This window comes from Arabidopsis lyrata (genome assembly GCF_000004255.2).
Source record: "Arabidopsis lyrata subsp. lyrata unplaced genomic scaffold ARALYscaffold_5, whole genome shotgun sequence".
NCBI classification, from domain to species: Eukaryota; Viridiplantae; Streptophyta; class Magnoliopsida; order Brassicales; family Brassicaceae; genus Arabidopsis; species Arabidopsis lyrata.
Window position 1 is genome coordinate 20146816 of NW_003302551.1, and position 17812 is coordinate 20164627.

General features: G+C 33.5%; 7 protein-coding genes across 7 annotated transcripts; 2 read left to right on the top strand and 5 right to left on the bottom strand.

Annotated features, from left to right (window-relative positions):
- Positions 1-441: 441 nt before the first annotated feature.
- On the top strand, positions 442-3377 carry LOC9312665 (shaggy-related protein kinase beta). The gene is made up of 13 exons (XM_002876551.2): positions 442-881; positions 983-1132; positions 1212-1304; positions 1385-1444; positions 1522-1794; positions 1880-1954; positions 2035-2091; positions 2174-2314; positions 2406-2456; positions 2556-2651; positions 2744-2827; positions 2905-3007; positions 3090-3377. Exons 1-13 carry the CDS (start codon positions 819-821, stop codon positions 3149-3151), a joined length of 1308 nt encoding a protein of 435 aa, XP_002876597.1. The 5' UTR covers positions 442-818; the 3' UTR covers positions 3152-3377.
- Positions 3249-5885, bottom strand: LOC9312666 (pentatricopeptide repeat-containing protein At2g03880, mitochondrial). Its single transcript, XM_021024541.1, is given in 3 exon segments — positions 3249-3396; positions 3486-4725; positions 4728-5885. Coding segments are annotated over 3 exon segments (2457 nt in total). The 5' UTR covers positions 5797-5885.
- A 226-nt stretch (positions 5886-6111) lies between these two features.
- Positions 6112-7159, bottom strand: LOC9314433 (putative defensin-like protein 128). Its single transcript, XM_002878319.2, has 2 exons — positions 6598-7159; positions 6112-6475 (listed from the first exon to the last, which is right to left on the bottom strand). Exons 1-2 carry the CDS (start codon positions 6767-6769, stop codon positions 6297-6299), a joined length of 351 nt encoding a protein of 116 aa, XP_002878365.2. The 5' UTR covers positions 6770-7159; the 3' UTR covers positions 6112-6296.
- Positions 7160-7405: 246 nt separating this feature from the next.
- On the bottom strand, positions 7406-7855 carry LOC9314434 (putative defensin-like protein 119). The gene is made up of 2 exons (XM_002878320.2): positions 7773-7855; positions 7406-7669 (listed from the first exon to the last, which is right to left on the bottom strand). Exons 1-2 carry the CDS (start codon positions 7819-7821, stop codon positions 7491-7493), a joined length of 228 nt encoding a protein of 75 aa, XP_002878366.1. The 5' UTR covers positions 7822-7855; the 3' UTR covers positions 7406-7490.
- Positions 7856-8881: 1026 nt separating this feature from the next.
- Positions 8882-10972, top strand: LOC9314435 (E3 ubiquitin-protein ligase At1g63170). The gene is made up of 5 exons (XM_021025940.1): positions 8882-9586; positions 9727-9846; positions 9938-10070; positions 10158-10322; positions 10421-10972. Exons 1-5 carry the CDS (start codon positions 9048-9050, stop codon positions 10595-10597), a joined length of 1134 nt encoding a protein of 377 aa, XP_020881599.1. The 5' UTR covers positions 8882-9047; the 3' UTR covers positions 10598-10972.
- A 78-nt stretch (positions 10973-11050) lies between these two features.
- Positions 11051-11611, bottom strand: LOC9312667 (defensin-like protein 125). The gene is made up of 2 exons (XM_002878321.2): positions 11415-11611; positions 11051-11281 (listed from the first exon to the last, which is right to left on the bottom strand). The coding sequence occupies exons 1-2, from the start codon at positions 11461-11463 to the stop codon at positions 11106-11108; spliced, it is 225 nt and encodes a 74-aa protein (XP_002878367.1). The 5' UTR covers positions 11464-11611; the 3' UTR covers positions 11051-11105.
- Positions 11612-14417: 2806 nt separating this feature from the next.
- Positions 14418-15347, bottom strand: LOC9314437 (BON1-associated protein 1). The gene has a single exon (XM_021026849.1). It carries the CDS (start codon positions 15221-15223, stop codon positions 14636-14638), a length of 588 nt encoding a protein of 195 aa, XP_020882508.1. The 5' UTR covers positions 15224-15347; the 3' UTR covers positions 14418-14635.
- Positions 15348-17812: the final 2465 nt, after the last annotated feature.

Genomic DNA, 17812 nt, shown 5'->3' on the forward strand with positions numbered 1-17812 from the left:
AAACACGTGAGTGCATGGATTTATTTGCAATCCCTTACAGTTTATCCATTCAAAGTAGACAACAACAAAAAAGAGAGTTAAATTTATGAGTTGGTGTAGAGATTGTTTGATAATATGGCTAGCCTAGATCCAAAGGTCACATCAGAATAGTACTATATTATGGGCTACCAAATAAGCCTTTTCAAAATCTATTGGGCCAACCATTAACTAATTTACTGGGCTAGATTTTAAGTCCATTTACTAACACGTTATCTTAGTATTATTCTTCCGGCTAATAAATAAATATTAAACGGCCGAAAGAAAAGAGTCAAAAGGAAGAGTCAAACTTGCGAATAATCCGCGCGCTTAAATATTCGATCACATACCGTTGAATCAACAAACGGTCACGATCGTCATTTGATATCTTTTATACAGATTTTTATTACCTTTCTTTGAACAGAAATTAAGGGTATGAGAAGGATTTGTGTAATTGACTAATGATGGGAGAGAAATGCCATCTGTTTTTTTGTTTAAGCTATATCCGCTCCGCCGCAGAGATATATATAGATATTTCTATAAATATGTTTTCGTATATATACAAAGAGTTTAGATTAAGGAAGAAAAATCCTTAGATCTTTATTTTCTTGTTGTCTTTGTTTCGTTTTCTGGCAGAAGAGGGAAGAAGGAGAGAGAAATTGGCAGCAAAGCGATTCTCTCTCTCTTTCTCTCTTTCTCTTCTCGTGAAAGCTGTAATCTTTTGGTTTTCTTGAAACCCGTTTTTTTTTTTTTAGTTAATTCCTCTGTTTTCTTGGAAAGTTTTCTGCTTTGAAAAAAAAACGATGAATGTGGTGCGGAGATTAACGAGTATCGCCTCTGGACGCAATTTCGTTTCTTCTGATAACGTAAATAATTTCGAAACTTTTGAGCTTTTTAATTTAATTTCTTGATTTGGGTTTGTTTTAAAGCTCGAGTCCTTTGTTTTTTTTTTTTGTAACTTGCCTAGGTAGGAGAAACTGAGAAGCCGAGATCAAAGCCTAATCAGAATCGTGAAGAAACAGAGTCTACGGAAACTACGTCGTACGAGAAAGATTCTGTCTCTACCTCAGAGAACTCTGATCATTTACCCCGTGAGATGGGAACTGGAGATGATAAGGTTTCTAATTTTGAGATTTTTTCAGCATTTGAGTTTCTTTGAGCTAATGATGAAATGGTGTTCAATGGATTTTTGATAGGATATGGATTGTGGAATCATCAAGGGAAATGGAACAGAATCTGGACGGATTATTACCACAAATAAGAAGAGTTTGAATGATCAAAAAGACAAGGTCATTTTCAGATTTTGCTTGTGTTCGTTCTTGTAATGACACATTTCTAAAACTCATTTTTTTTGTTTGTTCTTATGTAGACAATCTCGTACAGAGCTGAACATGTAATTGGCACTGGCTCATTCGGTGTTGTCTTTCAGGTAAATAAAAATTCAGACTCGAGAGATTATTAATTGTTTTGAAAATGTGATTGATGTTGATTCCGGTTTTGATGTAGGCTAAGTGCTTAGAGACAGAAGAAAAAGTAGCAATCAAGAAAGTGTTACAGGACAAGAGATACAAAAACAGAGAACTTCAGATCATGCGAATGCTTGATCATCCTAATGTCGTTGAGCTCAAGCATTCTTTCTTTTCCACGACTGAGAAAGACGAGCTTTATCTTAACCTTGTTCTCGAGTATGTTCCCGAGACTATTTACCGCGCTTCCAGATCTTACACCAAGATGAATCATCATATGCCTATGATTTATATTCAGCTCTATACCTATCAGGTAAAGGGACCTGACTCTTTGTGCATTCAGCTCTGTTTTTTTAACTTTTGGGGTTCTGAGAAACGTTTTTTTTTATGGAAAACAGATTTGCCGTGCTATGAATTATCTGCATCAAGTGGTTGGAGTGTGTCACCGTGACATTAAGCCGCAGAATCTATTGGTAAGCATTTTAAGAGTAGTTCTTGTGAGGGTAGTAGTACTTTTCTTACTCAATTTGAGAAATGTCAATGCGTTTGGCAGGTCAATAATGTTACGCATGAGGTAAAGATATGCGATTTTGGGAGCGCGAAAATGCTGGTAAGTTTCATAGCTCTAGATGGGTTTTAGATTTCACTGTCTGTTATATAAAACATGTGTAGTGATGTCTTCTTGGTTTCAGATTCCAGGAGAACCAAATATATCTTACATATGCTCAAGGTATTACAGAGCTCCTGAACTGATATTTGGAGCAACCGAATACACAAGCGCAATCGATATGTGGTCTGTCGGTTGTGTCATGGCTGAGCTTTTTCTTGGACATGTAAGAAGAAAAGTCTTTGGTACTGAGTTTTTTTTAACTTTTGATTTGAGACATTTGATTTGAACCTCTCTCTTGCTTTTAATGTCTACAGCCTCTATTCCCTGGAGAAACAAGTGTTGATCAACTGGTGGAGATCATTAAGGTAACACAACAGATTGGTTTCTTTCTTCTATCTGCTTTTTTTTGGGGGGTCTCAGATTCTCAGAGTTGTTGTATTCTGCAATTTTCTTTGTATAATCAGATTTTAGGGACACCAGCAAGAGAAGAGATAAAGAACATGAATCCTCGTTACAATGATTTTAAGTTCCCTCAGATCAAAGCTCAGCCATGGCACAAGGTATATGCATACAAATTAACTAAGAGATTTACAGATTTTGATAATATGTTGCTTACAATGTTCACACTCAAAATCTTCCGGTTATTATTCAGATTTTCCGGAGACAGGTATCTCCAGAAGCAATGGATCTTGCCTCTAGATTGCTCCAGTATTCACCAAACCTGAGATGCACAGCTGTAAGAGAAAATCCCAGTTGATTTCTGACATTATTAAAATGGCTGCTTCAACTCCTTTAATTTGACTCTGCTTTCAGCTTGAAGCATGTGCACACCCATTCTTCGATGATCTGAGAGACCCGAGAGCATCCTTGCCTAATGGAAGAGCACTTCCTCCATTGTTTGATTTCACAGCTCAAGGTTTTGGCAACAACACTTTGCTTCTCTTATACGTTATAACTTACCTCCCACCCGGAAAATGCTTATCTTTCTCTTCTTGCAGAACTCGCTGGTGCATCTGTTGAACTGCGTCATCGCTTAATACCCGAGCATGCAAGGAAATGACCATTTGGGTTAATGGCTGCTTCTCTACGCAGATGTTGATATATAAAGCTTTTTTGATTTGGAGAGTTTCTTGTTGACACGTATAGCATTGTTCTGGTTATGAACCCTCACTGACCTCTGCAACCACATGGACTAGCAGTTTGAAAGTGTATAATTGTAAGTTTGTAACTTTGTAGCTTCCACTGTTGCAGACAGAAATGCAGAATTTTCCGAGTTTTTCTTCTAATGCAAATGTTACCAATAGTCTCCGCAAGAACAGTTTCCATCTCTAAAGTGATGAAAGCAGTTAGAATCTCTTAAGATGATATGCCGAAGATATACTCTCGAGATGTACTTCATTGCACTGTGGCAATCCCCACAGACGCGGAGGTTCTTGATTATCCGGATTGGAGCTCCAGATGGTACAACAAGTAGACCAAACGCTACAGCTAATTTCTCACTATGGTAAGCCAAACCTAGCTCCTTGCCTTCCTTATCCAAGTCATGGAGGGCAAAACTCATATCCGCTAAATAACCAGCCTCTTTAATCAAAAGCATCATTTCATCAACCTTGGAATATATCTCAACCATTCTCGGGTGTCTTCTATCTTCAGACATAAAGCTATGAACTTTACCTTTCTCTTCAACCCAACTGCAACCAGGCTCTTTGTTTATATTACGAGATTTCATCAATCTACGAACATTTGCAGCTTCGTCTTGTCTTCCCGCTGCAGAATACATGTTTGATAACAGAACATAAGGAACAGCATTGTTTGGTTCCAATTTCATGAGAGTTTTCGCTGCTCTTTCCCCGTTTTCTATATTCCCATGCTTCCTACTTGCAGCCAAAATCGCTTTCCATACAGTTGCATCTGGTTCAACCTCCATTTGATGCAGCAATTCCTCTGCTTTTACGAAATCACCAGATCTACCAAAGAGATCAATCATACAGGCATAGTGTTCAGGTCCTGGTGTGATTCCGTAAACTGTTCTCATCGAATCAAAGTATCGTTGAGCTTCTTCTATGAGACCTGCATGACTGCAAGCAAATAGTAACCCGATAAAGGTAATGTAATCCGGTGTTATACCACTGCCTATCATCAAATCGTATGACTGTAGTGAGTCCTTGGCTTTGCCGTTTTTCGCGTAACCCACAATAATACAAGTCCATGTTATTAAATCCCTGATTTCCATAGAGTTGAATATAACATTCGCGTCTTCTAAGCTTCCACATTTTGTGTACATTGTCACAAGAGAGTTGTTTACTGACAAAGATGAAGGAAAACCAGATTTAATATAATTCCCATGTACCTGTTGCCCAAACTCCAAAAGAGTTAACTCGGCTGAGGCGCTTAGTACACTCGCTGTTACAATCTGATCAGGATAAATGCCTCCAACTCTCATGTTACAGAACAACTTTAGTGCTTCTTCATAAAATCCGTTATGTGTATTTCCTGTGACAAGAGCTGTCCAAGATATCACATCTTTCTCAATCATCCCTTCAAACACTTTCAACGCTGAATCCATGATCCCTCTTTTAGCATACATATCAACAAGGGCGTTATTCACAAGCTTGTAAGTCGCATACCCGGTTTCACAATCAGACAATGTGCAGAAGAAGCTATCTTCATTTCTGTCCTAGACGAAGCAAAACAATTTAAGATGGATGGGATCGTGAAATCATCTATTTTCATATCTCGCTCATGCATTCTTCCAAACATAGACAGAGCTTCTTCTATAAGACCTTGTCTAACACACCCTACAATCATCGAGTTCCAAGATACCACATCATCAACCTCCATACCTTCTAACAAAGCTCTTGCGGATTCCAAGTCTCTGCATTTAGCATACATATCAATCAATGCACTCTGAACATAGATATTGGTCTTGAAACCACTCTTAACTATGCAGCCATGTACCTGGACTCCTACCCTGCAAGCAGAAACCGAGGCACAAGCAGTTAAAACACTAGGAAATGTATATTGATTCGATTGATTTCCGTCTCTTCTCAAATCCCTAAAACACTCGATTGCCTTGAAAGCAAAACCATTTTGAGAGTAACCAGTGAGCATTGAAGTCCATGTAACATTATTTTTCTCACCTGCCATTGTATCAAAGAGGTATTCAGCTTCAGAGATACGTTTGCATTGTGCATACATAGCAAGAAGGCCATTAACGACATTGACATCCAAATCAAACCCGGTTTTTATTGTATGCCCATGAATCTGTTCACCTCTCAGAAGCAAAAGAAGCGAAGTACACATCCTAAGAACACTACCCAAAGTGTACTCGTTAGGTTTGATTCCATCAGACTGCATTTCCCAAAACAGATTAAAAGCTTCAACTTTACTTCCAGACTTGCAATACCCAGAAATAAGAGCATTCCAGGAGATTGTATTCTTCACTGGGTTGCTACGAAAAAGCTGTTCAGCATCAGCAAGTCGCCTTGAATTCGAGTAAGCAACGATCATAGTGTTCCAGGTAAACTCATCCCTCTCAGGCATTTTATCGAACATTTGGCGGGCTTCATCGACCCGACCAGATTTAGACAAATCTCCCAACAACAGATTCGAGTGAAGCTTTGTTCGATCAGCATGGCTGTGAATACAACAATGACCAAGCGGTTTCAAAGGAAGACGCCACTTTCTGTACTTCAATCTGTACATTACGACAGAGCCAAATTATATTCTCTCTCTTTCACAAGACAACAAAATAACACTTGTTAAAAATGTAACTAAAAACTGCTAACAAGACAATATATTAAAAATGATAAACATCTATATATATAAGAATATATGTTATTTAATTTTAATTATTTTTATATAAATTATTAGGAATTTTCAATACGTTTGAAGACTACAAAGTTGTTGTATTAGATTTTATCATACACATTTATAGTTTTGTAAATTTGGATTATTGAAAAACTATCAATATTTTTTATTCTTGTTTATGTTTAATTGATAAAAGATTATTCAAATTTATTTAACTTGTAATTTTTTTTCTATATTTAGGGCTAAATCAGTATTCAAGTAAGTTCGAATGCAATTTTTTACATTCACGTAAGATTAGACAACATGGCAAGAAACTTATACTATTTTCTTTTATGATTTATTATTGCTGATAGTTTATATAGTAGATAAGAACAAAAAGAAAACAAAAAATAGAGTCAAGTTCTGCAAATATAATTGCAGAGGCAGATAAATCTTCTGTCAACGGTTCTGTAACACTGGCCAGTTCCTTGCAACTTCTTGTCACACAGATCGGTGCATGTGGCTCCATCACAATTGTTATCTAATAGAATCTGATGACATATATGTTGTCCTTGTGTTTCTTTCGCCATCATCCCTAAAAAAATATTTTAAAAACATCAAATCTCGATATACAAAGCATAAAAACGCGAAAATTGATTTGATTAATTTCGTATTGATCTTATAATATACTTAGAGAATGGAAAATGTAAAACAAACCTAAGAAGAAGACAAGAAAGATGGCAACAATGGTGAGTTTAGTCATCTTTTGATGATTAATGGGATTTGGTTGGAAAAAGAAAAGGATTTGAGTCTTTAACAACAACAACAAAAGACTTGAAGTTCTTTTAATATCTTGAACCAAATGAGGGTATTTGTAATATATGTGCATGTAAATATCATCTCTATATATATATGTGTGAAGTTGTTGTGTGTATACGTATTTAATGTACAATCAATTCTATGTTTGAATAGCAAAAAAAAGTTGGACGCATTTGATTTGGAAAGCAATCCAATATGTTAATTAGGAAGAAAATAAAAATAAAATAAACAATATATCCATAAGATTTAGAAAGGAATCAGTACAAATATAAAATAGAATTGAATTCAAATTAAGAGATCGGATGTATGATATCGCTATGTGGTTAAGACTTAAGAGAAACTTTTGCTAGAATAAGTCAATAAGATATGATAGAATAACCTTTTTTTTGTTAGGTCCAGATATGATATAATAACTAATTAAAACTCTTTCTTGTAACTCGATTTTTCGCTTTTGGCCCAACACCAAAACCATTGGATTGATTTAGTTAATGAATATGTATAAATATTTTTAATATAATAAAATGAATAACTAAGATTCTTTCCAAAATACAAATGTTTTAATTTTGTAAGATTATTATTTTATTATTTATTTACACATGTCAAAAATTAAATTATGCTCAATTAGTAGCTTATCGTTCATGTCAAATAATAAAAAAATGAAATCAGAATTTATATAAAATATAAGACATAGTGTAAGTTTAATATTATTTCATTTCATTATTATAAGTTTTACTATCATTATTTTTATTACTGTTATTAGTTTATAAATTACAATTTGTTTCCGTAAAAGTTCAAGTTTTGCAAGGAAATGTGCAGAGGCAGCTTTTGATTTGAAAGTTTGGGAAGCACGATCCATTTCCTTTCCATTTTTGCTTACACAGAGTGGCACAAGTGCCAGCATCACAGTTTTGAGCTCTCATTAAAAGATCACGACACATTTCTTGTCCTTGTGTCTCTTTCGTTACCATCCCTAACAAAAAATTAAAACATAATCTTTAAACGAATCTTTATAAAACAAAAAAAATAATAGAAATGTTTTAATATGTTTAGAGAATGGTAAATGTAACGCAAACCTAGAACGAGGACGATCATCAAAATAGCAAGAATGGTGGATTTAGCCATTTTTGATGAAAATTTCAGAGTAATACACCAGAAATGTTAATGGTAGTATACATGTATATATCATATATATATATACAGTATATATGAAATTAGATATATACATATAGTATATACATTAACTAACAAAAGTAGACAAAGTCTATAAATAAATAGTTATATAAATGATGGGAATGGAAACAAAATCATAAAAAATATATGAATAGGAAGGGGATACTCACAAAATCAATTAAAATGAAAACAAATAAGAACTCAATAAGCTTTATATATAACTAATAATTAAAAAATATTTGTAATACATTGAATGGTCCAAGATGCATTCTTGTAGATTTTTATCTATAAAATACATGTGATAAAATCTAATTGATTATTTTACAATTCTGAAATTCATGTACAATTAGTTGGATTAGTCTTAAAAAAAACTAAGTTGTAAGGATCCATCAAATATTGCCCTTGTAACTTCATACACGTAGTTGGAGTTTAAACTCTCAAAATTTAGATATCGAACTGAGCCGCGTATATTCCGGTTAGTTATTAGCCAATCTCAAATGTGTTATATGTAAAATTTGTCATGTTTATATATATATATATATATGTCAAAATTGTAAAATATTTAACCCTATTGTTTTGATCTTATATAATTAGACATATCACTTTTAGTTGGCACGTTATTACTAGATCATAACTCATTCACATATATTTTTTTTTTTTTGGACAAAACTCATTCACATATTAGAATAAAAATTTCTTATGCATACTTCAAATGGATTTCGAACATAAGTTTTGTTAGAATGACAAATCAAACTTATAGGTCTTATAACTTTGTTACGCCTACCTTTCATCTATATGATTAGCAACTAAAAGAATGACAAATTTTAGTGGATCACAAGTTTAACGTGAAGGCGTTCGCGTCTATCAAAGTTTTATGTATTTTTCTTTTAAAATATAAAAAAGTTTGGTGTTCTTTTTTTTAGAATTTCCAGAAGAATAATAGTCTGATGATCAAACGTTTATTGGAGAGGGAAAAAAAAAAAAAAAAAAAAAAAAAAGATCAAACTTTTATTGGGACAAAGACATTCTCTTTGTCGTTTTTCAATTTTCCATAAGCAACTGGTCCTCAAAACCTAGAATCATCCACCCGCAAAGTCGGCAGATTTCCAGCGAATTCAAACCCGACCCATCGAGAATCTGAATCAACCCGATTACCCAAGATCCAATCTTTCTATTTGATGAATCAATCGATCCCTTTTACCGTCTCTTCTTCTCCGGCGACGGATACGATGGACGTTTCGCCGCTTCTTGGCCGGAACAGACGTAACCGCCCACGGTCTTCTCAGCCGCTTCGTGGCGCGGCGTCGAGACTGCTCCGCCGTGCTAGCAACCGCCGGATGATGCTCCGTGAGCCATCCGTTAGAGTCCGTGAGGTGGCGGCTGAGCAGCTTGAGGAACGGCAGAGTCAATGGGCTTACTCGAAACCCATTATTGTTCTCGATATACTTTGGAATTTCGTCTTTGTGATTGTTTCAATCGCGATTCTAGGGTTTAGCTCTGAAGAAGATCCTGATGTTCCTCTTAGGTTGTGGATAATTGGGTATAATTTTCAGTGTTTGCTTCATGTTGGTTGTGTAATTGCTGAGTATAAACGTCGCCGTGAAGCTAATTCTCCTCCCAGTGGTGAAGATTCCTCCAATCACGAATCTCTTAGCGGAAGTGACGACGAATCTGATGGCTATAGCATCAACGACACTGATGATGACCATGGAACTAGGTTCAATCTCTTTTATTTGATCGATTCTTGTGATAGACTTATACTAGCTTATATTCAGAACCATGTTAGGTTGAAGGAATCTTTTAGGATTGTATACAAATGTAGAACTGAATGAACTCTCACTTGTTTTGCTATTCCAGTTTCACCAAGCACCTTGAATCTGCAAATACGATGTTCTCTTTTGTCTGGTGGATCATCGGGTTTTACTGGGTCACGGCTGATACCGAGGCACTAGCTCAGTCTTCGCCTCAACTCTACTGGTTTGTTTCTAACAGTTGTTGGTTTCGGTGCTTTTTATATTTTCAAGAGTTTGTTTCTGGGATTTAATCTTTGTTACTTGTATTTTTGCAGGCTCTGTGTTGCATTCCTTGCCTTTGATGTTATGTTTGTTGTCATTTGCGTTGCGGTTGCTAGTCTAATTGGTATTGCTGTTTGCTGCTGTTTACCTTGCATCATCGCAATCTTGTACGCATTAGCAGATCAGGTAAAGAAACACTAGGAGGATGAAGAACAAATGAGTCTTACTCTTATGTTTCTTGATAAACCCTATTAAGCGATTTCTAAATTTCAGGAAGGTGCACCCGATGAAGAGATAGAAAGGCTTTTAAAATTCAAGTTCCTCGTAGTAAAGAATTCTGAGAAAGTGAATGGCGAAATCCGGGAAACTCAAGGAGGGATAATGACTGGATTAGGTGCCGAGTCTCAAACCGAACGTGTGTTATCAAGCGAAGATGCTGTAAGTAACCATAATTAAATTTCCCCTTTTTTCCATCGAGTTTGGATAAAGACACTGAAATGATTGGAGCAAAACCGGAAAAAAAAAAACCATTGCAGGAATGCAGCATTTGTCTATGTGCTTATGAAGATGGAGTAGAACTAAGAGAACTTCCTTGTAGACATCATTTTCACAGTTTATGTGTAGACAAATGGCTAAGGATCAACGCGACTTGCCCTCTCTGCAAATTCAATATCCTCAAAAATGGTGAACCTAGTGGCAGTGAACAAGTGTGAGGATAAGAAAGATTTTGCTGTTCAATCTTTGTGGAATGTTACCTTAAAAGTTACCTTAACATCAACATCATTACCTTAAAAGTTACCCGCGTATTCTTTGACCATTACAGAGGAAAGAACAAGAAGAAGACCGTGAGATTTGTTTCGAGATGAAGCTGCACATCTTGTCTTTTTGGATATGATATTTGTAAATGCAATAAGTATATATAGTTCGGTTGGAAAATGTTATTCATCGAGTCAGGTGTGATTTTAGCCGTTTGGGTTTTTTAAGCAACCGATAAGTTAGATTAATTTACGGTGATGAACCATGTTTATATTGCTGTGACTTCATTGTAGTGAGGTGAAAAAGAGAAAGAGGTCACTATTTAATCAGAATTCACATTCAATCAAAAGAATATAGTATAAAAGACTGCAATCAAATAATATACTAAAAATTTATTCAACGTATTAATTTAATACAAAGATTGATGATATAGTTTGTGGAATAACAAAAGACAAATCAATTATTTTAGCAATCATAAGTGCAGATGCATGTCGTGCTTGTAGTATCAACACACACGCCGTTTCCACCATGCTTCATAGTACAGTCATGTGCACACACCAAACCTTCGCAGTTTTCCTGCGGTGTTGAAATATATTCATAACACTGATTTTCTTCTCCTTGCGTTTCCTTTATCACCATCCCTATTACAAAAAAAATTAAAACATAATCTCAGTTTCTTCTTAAAAAAATTAAAAGGTATTGACCAAAAACTACTCTGAATAAAAGAGAGGAAACGTGGAAACATATACAGTATGTTTTATGAATAAAGCAAACCTAAAACGAGGACGACCATGAAGATAGCAAGAGTGATGGTTTTAGTCATTTTTGATAATACAATAAGAATGAAATTATCAAAAATAAAATGACAATGAGTGTAATGATCATCTACACGTGAATTTCATATATATAAGCTATTAAAAGATATCACAAAATCTACAAAATAGCTAAAAATCAACAAGTAATTAAGTAGATGTTGTAAGCGGACGAAGATCTAATCAAGCAAATAAGAGAAATATCTAGAAATTAACTCAAAGTGGAAACGTATAAAAGTGGAAAAAAGAAAGAGATCATATTATGATTATCTATTTATCTAATGGGATTATTCTGTTATCGTAAGTAACAAGATCAGAGAAGCGTGTGTGAGTAGTTACACTGTTAAAGGCTTAAAGTCCCACGAAAACAGAGACGAAGCCCAGCAACGCCTACAAACTTTTACTATGGTTGAAAGTTAACCGTTCCGTAGGAAAAAGAAAGAAGAAAAGTTTAAAGTAGTGTTTATAATATTGTGACATCATAAATCAACATTTTATAAATTGTTACTAGTAATAAAATGAGTTATTAATTTTTATTTTGTTCTTTTTTCTATTCTTGTATTTTTAAAAATTGTATCTGCCACAAATCACCACGCATGTAACTTTACAACACCCTACAATGATTAAAATTCAGATTAGAATTGCAGGACTTTTTGCCCTCAAATTAAACACACGACGAGTACATATATAGACATTGAAAAAACAAATTGAATGTATGCAGCATTTGTTTATATATATGCTTATGAAAATTGAGTAGAACTAATAAGGGAACTTCCTTGTAGACATCATTTCCACAGTTTATGTGTAGACAAATGGCTAAGGATCAACGCGACTTGCCCTCTGCAAATTCAATATTCTCAAAAATGGTGAACATAGTGGTAGTGAACAAGTCTGAGGAGGAGGAAATTTTCGCTGCTCAGTCTTTGTGAATGTGATGAGTTCATTATCAAACATCATTGCCTTAAAACATGTTTATTATTTGATCATTACAGAGGGAACAAGAAAGAGGACCTTGAGACTGCAATATTATATTATTTTTTCCAAACCCGTTGCTTTATTATTACTATATTTGATGATGGTTTATATATGGATAACAAAGACAAATCATCATTGTTTGCAAATAAACATGCAGGTGCAGGTAAATTTATTGGTTTTAGAACACCCGCCTACTCCTCCCTTAAACCTTGAAGCACACATAGCATCACACGTCGAAGCTTCACAGCCTTCGGTTGGTGTTATAAGATTATGATGACACACTTTTTCTCCTTCTGCTTTTGTTTCCTTGGTCACCATCCCTAATAGAAAAAAATGAAAGCATAATTTCAATTTTTTTATATAACATAAACAAGTGATAAACACAAATACTGTGAACAAATGAGAAAAAAGGTGCAAAGAAATTTAATTAATATGTTATATGTATAAAGCAAACCTAGAACGATGACGGCTATGAAAAAGGCAAGAACGATGTTTTTAGTCATTTTAGATAATATAATAGAAATGAAAAATTTAAAGTAAAATGATAATGAGTGTAATGATAATGTACACCCAAATATCATATATATAATCAATTACAAAATATTACAAAATCTAAAGTTAGTTTTTTTTCTTCTATAAATCAACTAGTAATTAAGTAGATGTTGTAAACGGAAAGAGATCTTATAAAACAAATAAGAAAAATATCAAGAAAAAATATAAAAATGAAAACATATAAGAACTTAGTAAACTATACATAATAGTATTATATGATACATGAATAAAAAATTGAAAAGTCCATAAATAATTAAATAGATTCTGGAAAATGAAGAAAAAATCATAAGAATAGGAAAGAGATTTAGATACTTGATATAAATGAAAATAAACAAAAACTTGATAAATCATAACTAGTTTTGTTATATGCAACACTCAAAGTAGCATATAATAGATATGATATATGACTTTATCAATTGATTTTATGGTGAATTCGGCTTCTAACTATGAATTAGTCAGATAGTGTAATCATATATTTGATTAAACTGTGTACCTAAGAAAACAAAAAAAAAATGGACTGGACACAGTTGTCTTCCAGACATGAGTATATGTGATTTTAAGTAGGGATGTTTAATCCGGATACTGGTTTGGTTTATGGTGAGGTCATTATTGTAGTGAGGTGGAAAAGAGGAAGAGTCATATAAAGATTATCTAAAATATGAATGGGTTTTTTTTGTGTTGTAGTCGTAAGTCGTCGTAACGAACGAGAGAGAAACGTGTGGATTAAGTAAAAGGCTTAAAGCCAGTGGCCGCTATTTTAAAAGTAGGCCGAAATCAGAGACTAAGCCCAATTGCGCCCACAAACTTTTACCAAAAATGGTGTTCCGCAGGAAATAAAAATGGTCGAGGAAATTTTTGTATCTTGTGCAATTGTTAATTAGTAAATCTTAAAAAAAGGAAGGTTCAGATGCGCACACAAAATCATAACAGACGGTCGTAGTGAACCCAAAACAAGTCATAACAAAGTGTCCACGTGAAGGACATCCCATCGGACGCTGCACATTTTGTATCCGTGGAAGTCTTATCTCAACCAGCCGAGGAATTACTTTTATCTAAAGTTGTGCTAGATCAAATTGTTAAAGCATAAACATATTAAGTTTTCATTAATTTTTTTATAACCATGCATAATCTATCATAGTGAACATTTATAACAGTTTAATTTGTCTCTTTTTTTTTTTTTTAACTTGAGGAAAATCCTTCTTCTTTTGAAGGATTGAATATTATAGATTATCCATAGAAATGACAAAACATTCTCAAAACCATTTAAATTGATTATAAAAATATCACTAGTAATAAAATAATATTTGCATTATTAATATATATATATATATATATATTGTATTCTTTTTATTTAAATCATATCCGCAACAAATCACCACGCAAGTAACGTTACAATAACGCACAAATCATTAAAAACAAACCAGAATTGCAAGACTTTTTTTTTTTCCAATAACACACGACGAACTGGACAACAAGTTCTTAGATATCATCATCGAACAAATTTGACTTTTCTATTTCAAAATTTGTATCGTGAGTGAGTATATAAAGAAAATTAATCACACATCTTTGTTCCTCAATTCCAAATTGGGAAGATCTATATATGGAACAAAGACGAAGAATTAATAATATATGTGCAGCCACAAAGAAAAAGAGAAGTTAGAATTGCCGTTGATACACACCCCAAACCGGAACTCCGGTAACAATCCGGCCTCCATATCCATCAATAGACGGCGTCTCCGATCTCGGTCTCCACAACCCAGTATCCGCCGCTTGCGACGAACATGCTCCATAATCTCTTATCGCCGTCGTTGACGATTTAACTAAAATCGAAAGATTGACGATCCCACACTTATCACCAAACTCATCTCTCAATCTATAGCTCAAGAAGTTTAAATGACCTTCTGGTGAATACCTTCCCATGAAATCCTTCGTTGGGATTTTAGCTTCTCCGATTTTTTTCTGATGCCCAGAACCTGTTCGATAAAATACCTCAATGGTGATAAACCGTACATTACCATTGATGGGTATCTCTGATTTATAGTTCCATGTTGGATTGCTTCTTCTTGATTCATCAAGATTAGAGTTTCGAGATTTCTCGTCGATCGTTACGACGCAGAGAGTCTTTTTCTTGATGGGTCTCCGGTTAAGCTTAAGCCCTTCTGCTGATCTCAAATCAATCTCCAATGTTTTTGTCATTGTTGTATAGTGATGATGATCGATTATTGATCTACCCAAATATATCATTTGGGTTTAGTTTATTTATTGGACTAATCATTAACTAGAATGAAATATTATGTATATATATAGACAACATCATTTATGTCACAACGAAGGTGACAGGGAAGTTTGGAAAGAAGACGCGCGGAGATTTCTTCTCTTTTTCCCGCCAGCTCATTCGAAGAGGTCGACCAAACAAAAAAAAAAGACAAAAAAAAGGAAAGGAAATTACATTTAAAGTTTAGATTAGTAATTTGTTCCTTTGAATTTGGTTTTATATCAGAAAATTGGTTTTAAATATATTATGAATCATTCTTATATATAGATGAATGTTTAAATTTATAAAAGGACTATATAATATATAAGTAGTCATAAATTATCAAATATATTTGAATTTATAAAATAATTTTTAGTGGTATAAAACAAAATAATTTTTTAAAACATTTTAATACTAGTATAATAAAACAGAGAAAATATTAATTTAGTTTAGTGATTATGACTTTTTGAATCTCACGATGACCTTATTAGTTTATTTACGTAACATCAAATTTCCGATAACTTAATATATACACAAAAAAAAATTGGAACTATAAGTCTAAGACGACAAAAGAAAAATAACGTGGCATATGCCAGTTGAATCCAGCAGCGTGATAAACGCGGCGGGAACGTTCGTTGTTGTCAAAAAAACTGCGCGTTCCTACCATGACAGCTATGAAACAGGAGTAACAAAGGAAAGTAGTCGTTTTTTTCTTCCTTATCAGTTTCAATTCTACTTAATGGTGCTCGTAGTTTTGGATGCAAATTTACTCTCTTTTTCCCAACTCTAGCTCCATATTTCCAGATACATTTACTTTTATCGTGTAATGGTAACAGTTGTTAGAAGTTAATCAAAAAAGTTATTTCCTCTTTTCTTAAGGTAAATTTCCTTTTTATAATAATTAAATCGTGACCAAGTCAAATTCCTTATGTAAAAAACTTCTGAAAAATACTACATTGTTACTAAGTCGTTGAAGTTTGTAGCTGATGAAGGTGCCTGAAATTCCGATTATAAATCTTATAGTCTTACGTATATAATCATTTTCCTAAAAAATTACGAAAATTATGAAGTCTCCACATTGATCTCATACTATAGTGTAAGATTTTTATTTATATTTATTTTGAGTGCTCTATATATATTGTTGTCAACAGAGTCTTAATTATATATTTAAATTAATATCAATTAGAACTTACATACTCAGGAATAACATCAAAATACTTTTCTCAATGTTCAAAAAGCTAACTTGTGAGAAAAAAATATGTGGAAATGTCCATCGAAAAACGTTTATTTGAACGGAAAACTATAATTAGCTTTTCATCAAATATTTGATCAAGAATTATTCAACTCATTTGAATATTTTTTCGTACGACTTTTAGTAGATGGAGTTAACTTTTGTTTAAGAAGGTTAGAATTTACTTAGACATTCAAATACGTAGGCTTTATAAAAAAAAAATAATCAAATACGTATAGATTACTTTCGTTTTTTATTTTGCGAGTGGAACGAAAACTCATGGAAAATATTGCGGGAGTCGTTGACTCCTTGTCTGGCCTACTTGTACGGTTGTACACTTGTGCCATTCCTTTTTTTTTTTTTTTTTTTTTGGCATGTATCATTCCTTAATTCTTGAACAGGTTATAATAATGTGCAAAAAATTAATTTTTAAAATAGAGTGAAGCTAGAAATTTCAGGTTTCTTAGGATGATTATCTGATCATGTTTGCACGTAAGGTACAAGTACAACTAATAAGTCTTAACCACGTAATAAATATATATATATATATATATATATATATATATATATATATATATATATATATATATAGAAAATATCGATTTTTGAGAATATGTAAGCATATTATCAAAACATCATTTGTAGAAGAAAAAAAACATAACTTTCGAATCTCTCATGTATTGGAAACATCTGTTTGGGTTAACGTGTAACTAATTTCGATGTAACCTTTATTTTTTGGTTGATTTCCATGGAACTTATTTGTAATTTGTTTTCTAGTCCCATTTTATATATTTTTCAAGTATAAATTTATAAATGGATGTAGCACAAAATACATTAATTCGACAGCTTCAATTTTCCAATCATTGCGTCAAGGTTTCAAATAGTCTTCTCATTATCTGAAAAGCTACATTTTACGGCCATTCTACTTGGAGGAAGAGCAACTAACGTCCAACAACACTCGAGAGCCGCACACTGATCATAGTCGCATATATACGATTCTATATACATATATTTTTCTATGTGGAAATTCCCCTTAATGTTTCTAATAAAAGATAAACGCCCCTTATTAATGTTTAAAAAGCTAACTTGTAATATCAGTCGTAAATTTTTATTTCAAATCGATTTGCATGTGTTTCTAATTAAATCGTATGTGTGTGCTATATATTTGTAAATAACTAATCAAAAACTAGTTTGTATAAATTTGAGATAGATTGGCCATATACTATTGAAGGACAATGATCATATATTGTTATAACAGGATTCGCGCAGGAGTTACGTTGCCTAATCTTATAGCTTGCCTTGGATATATCATGCATGCATGCATCACAATGTGTGACGTTACCATGTG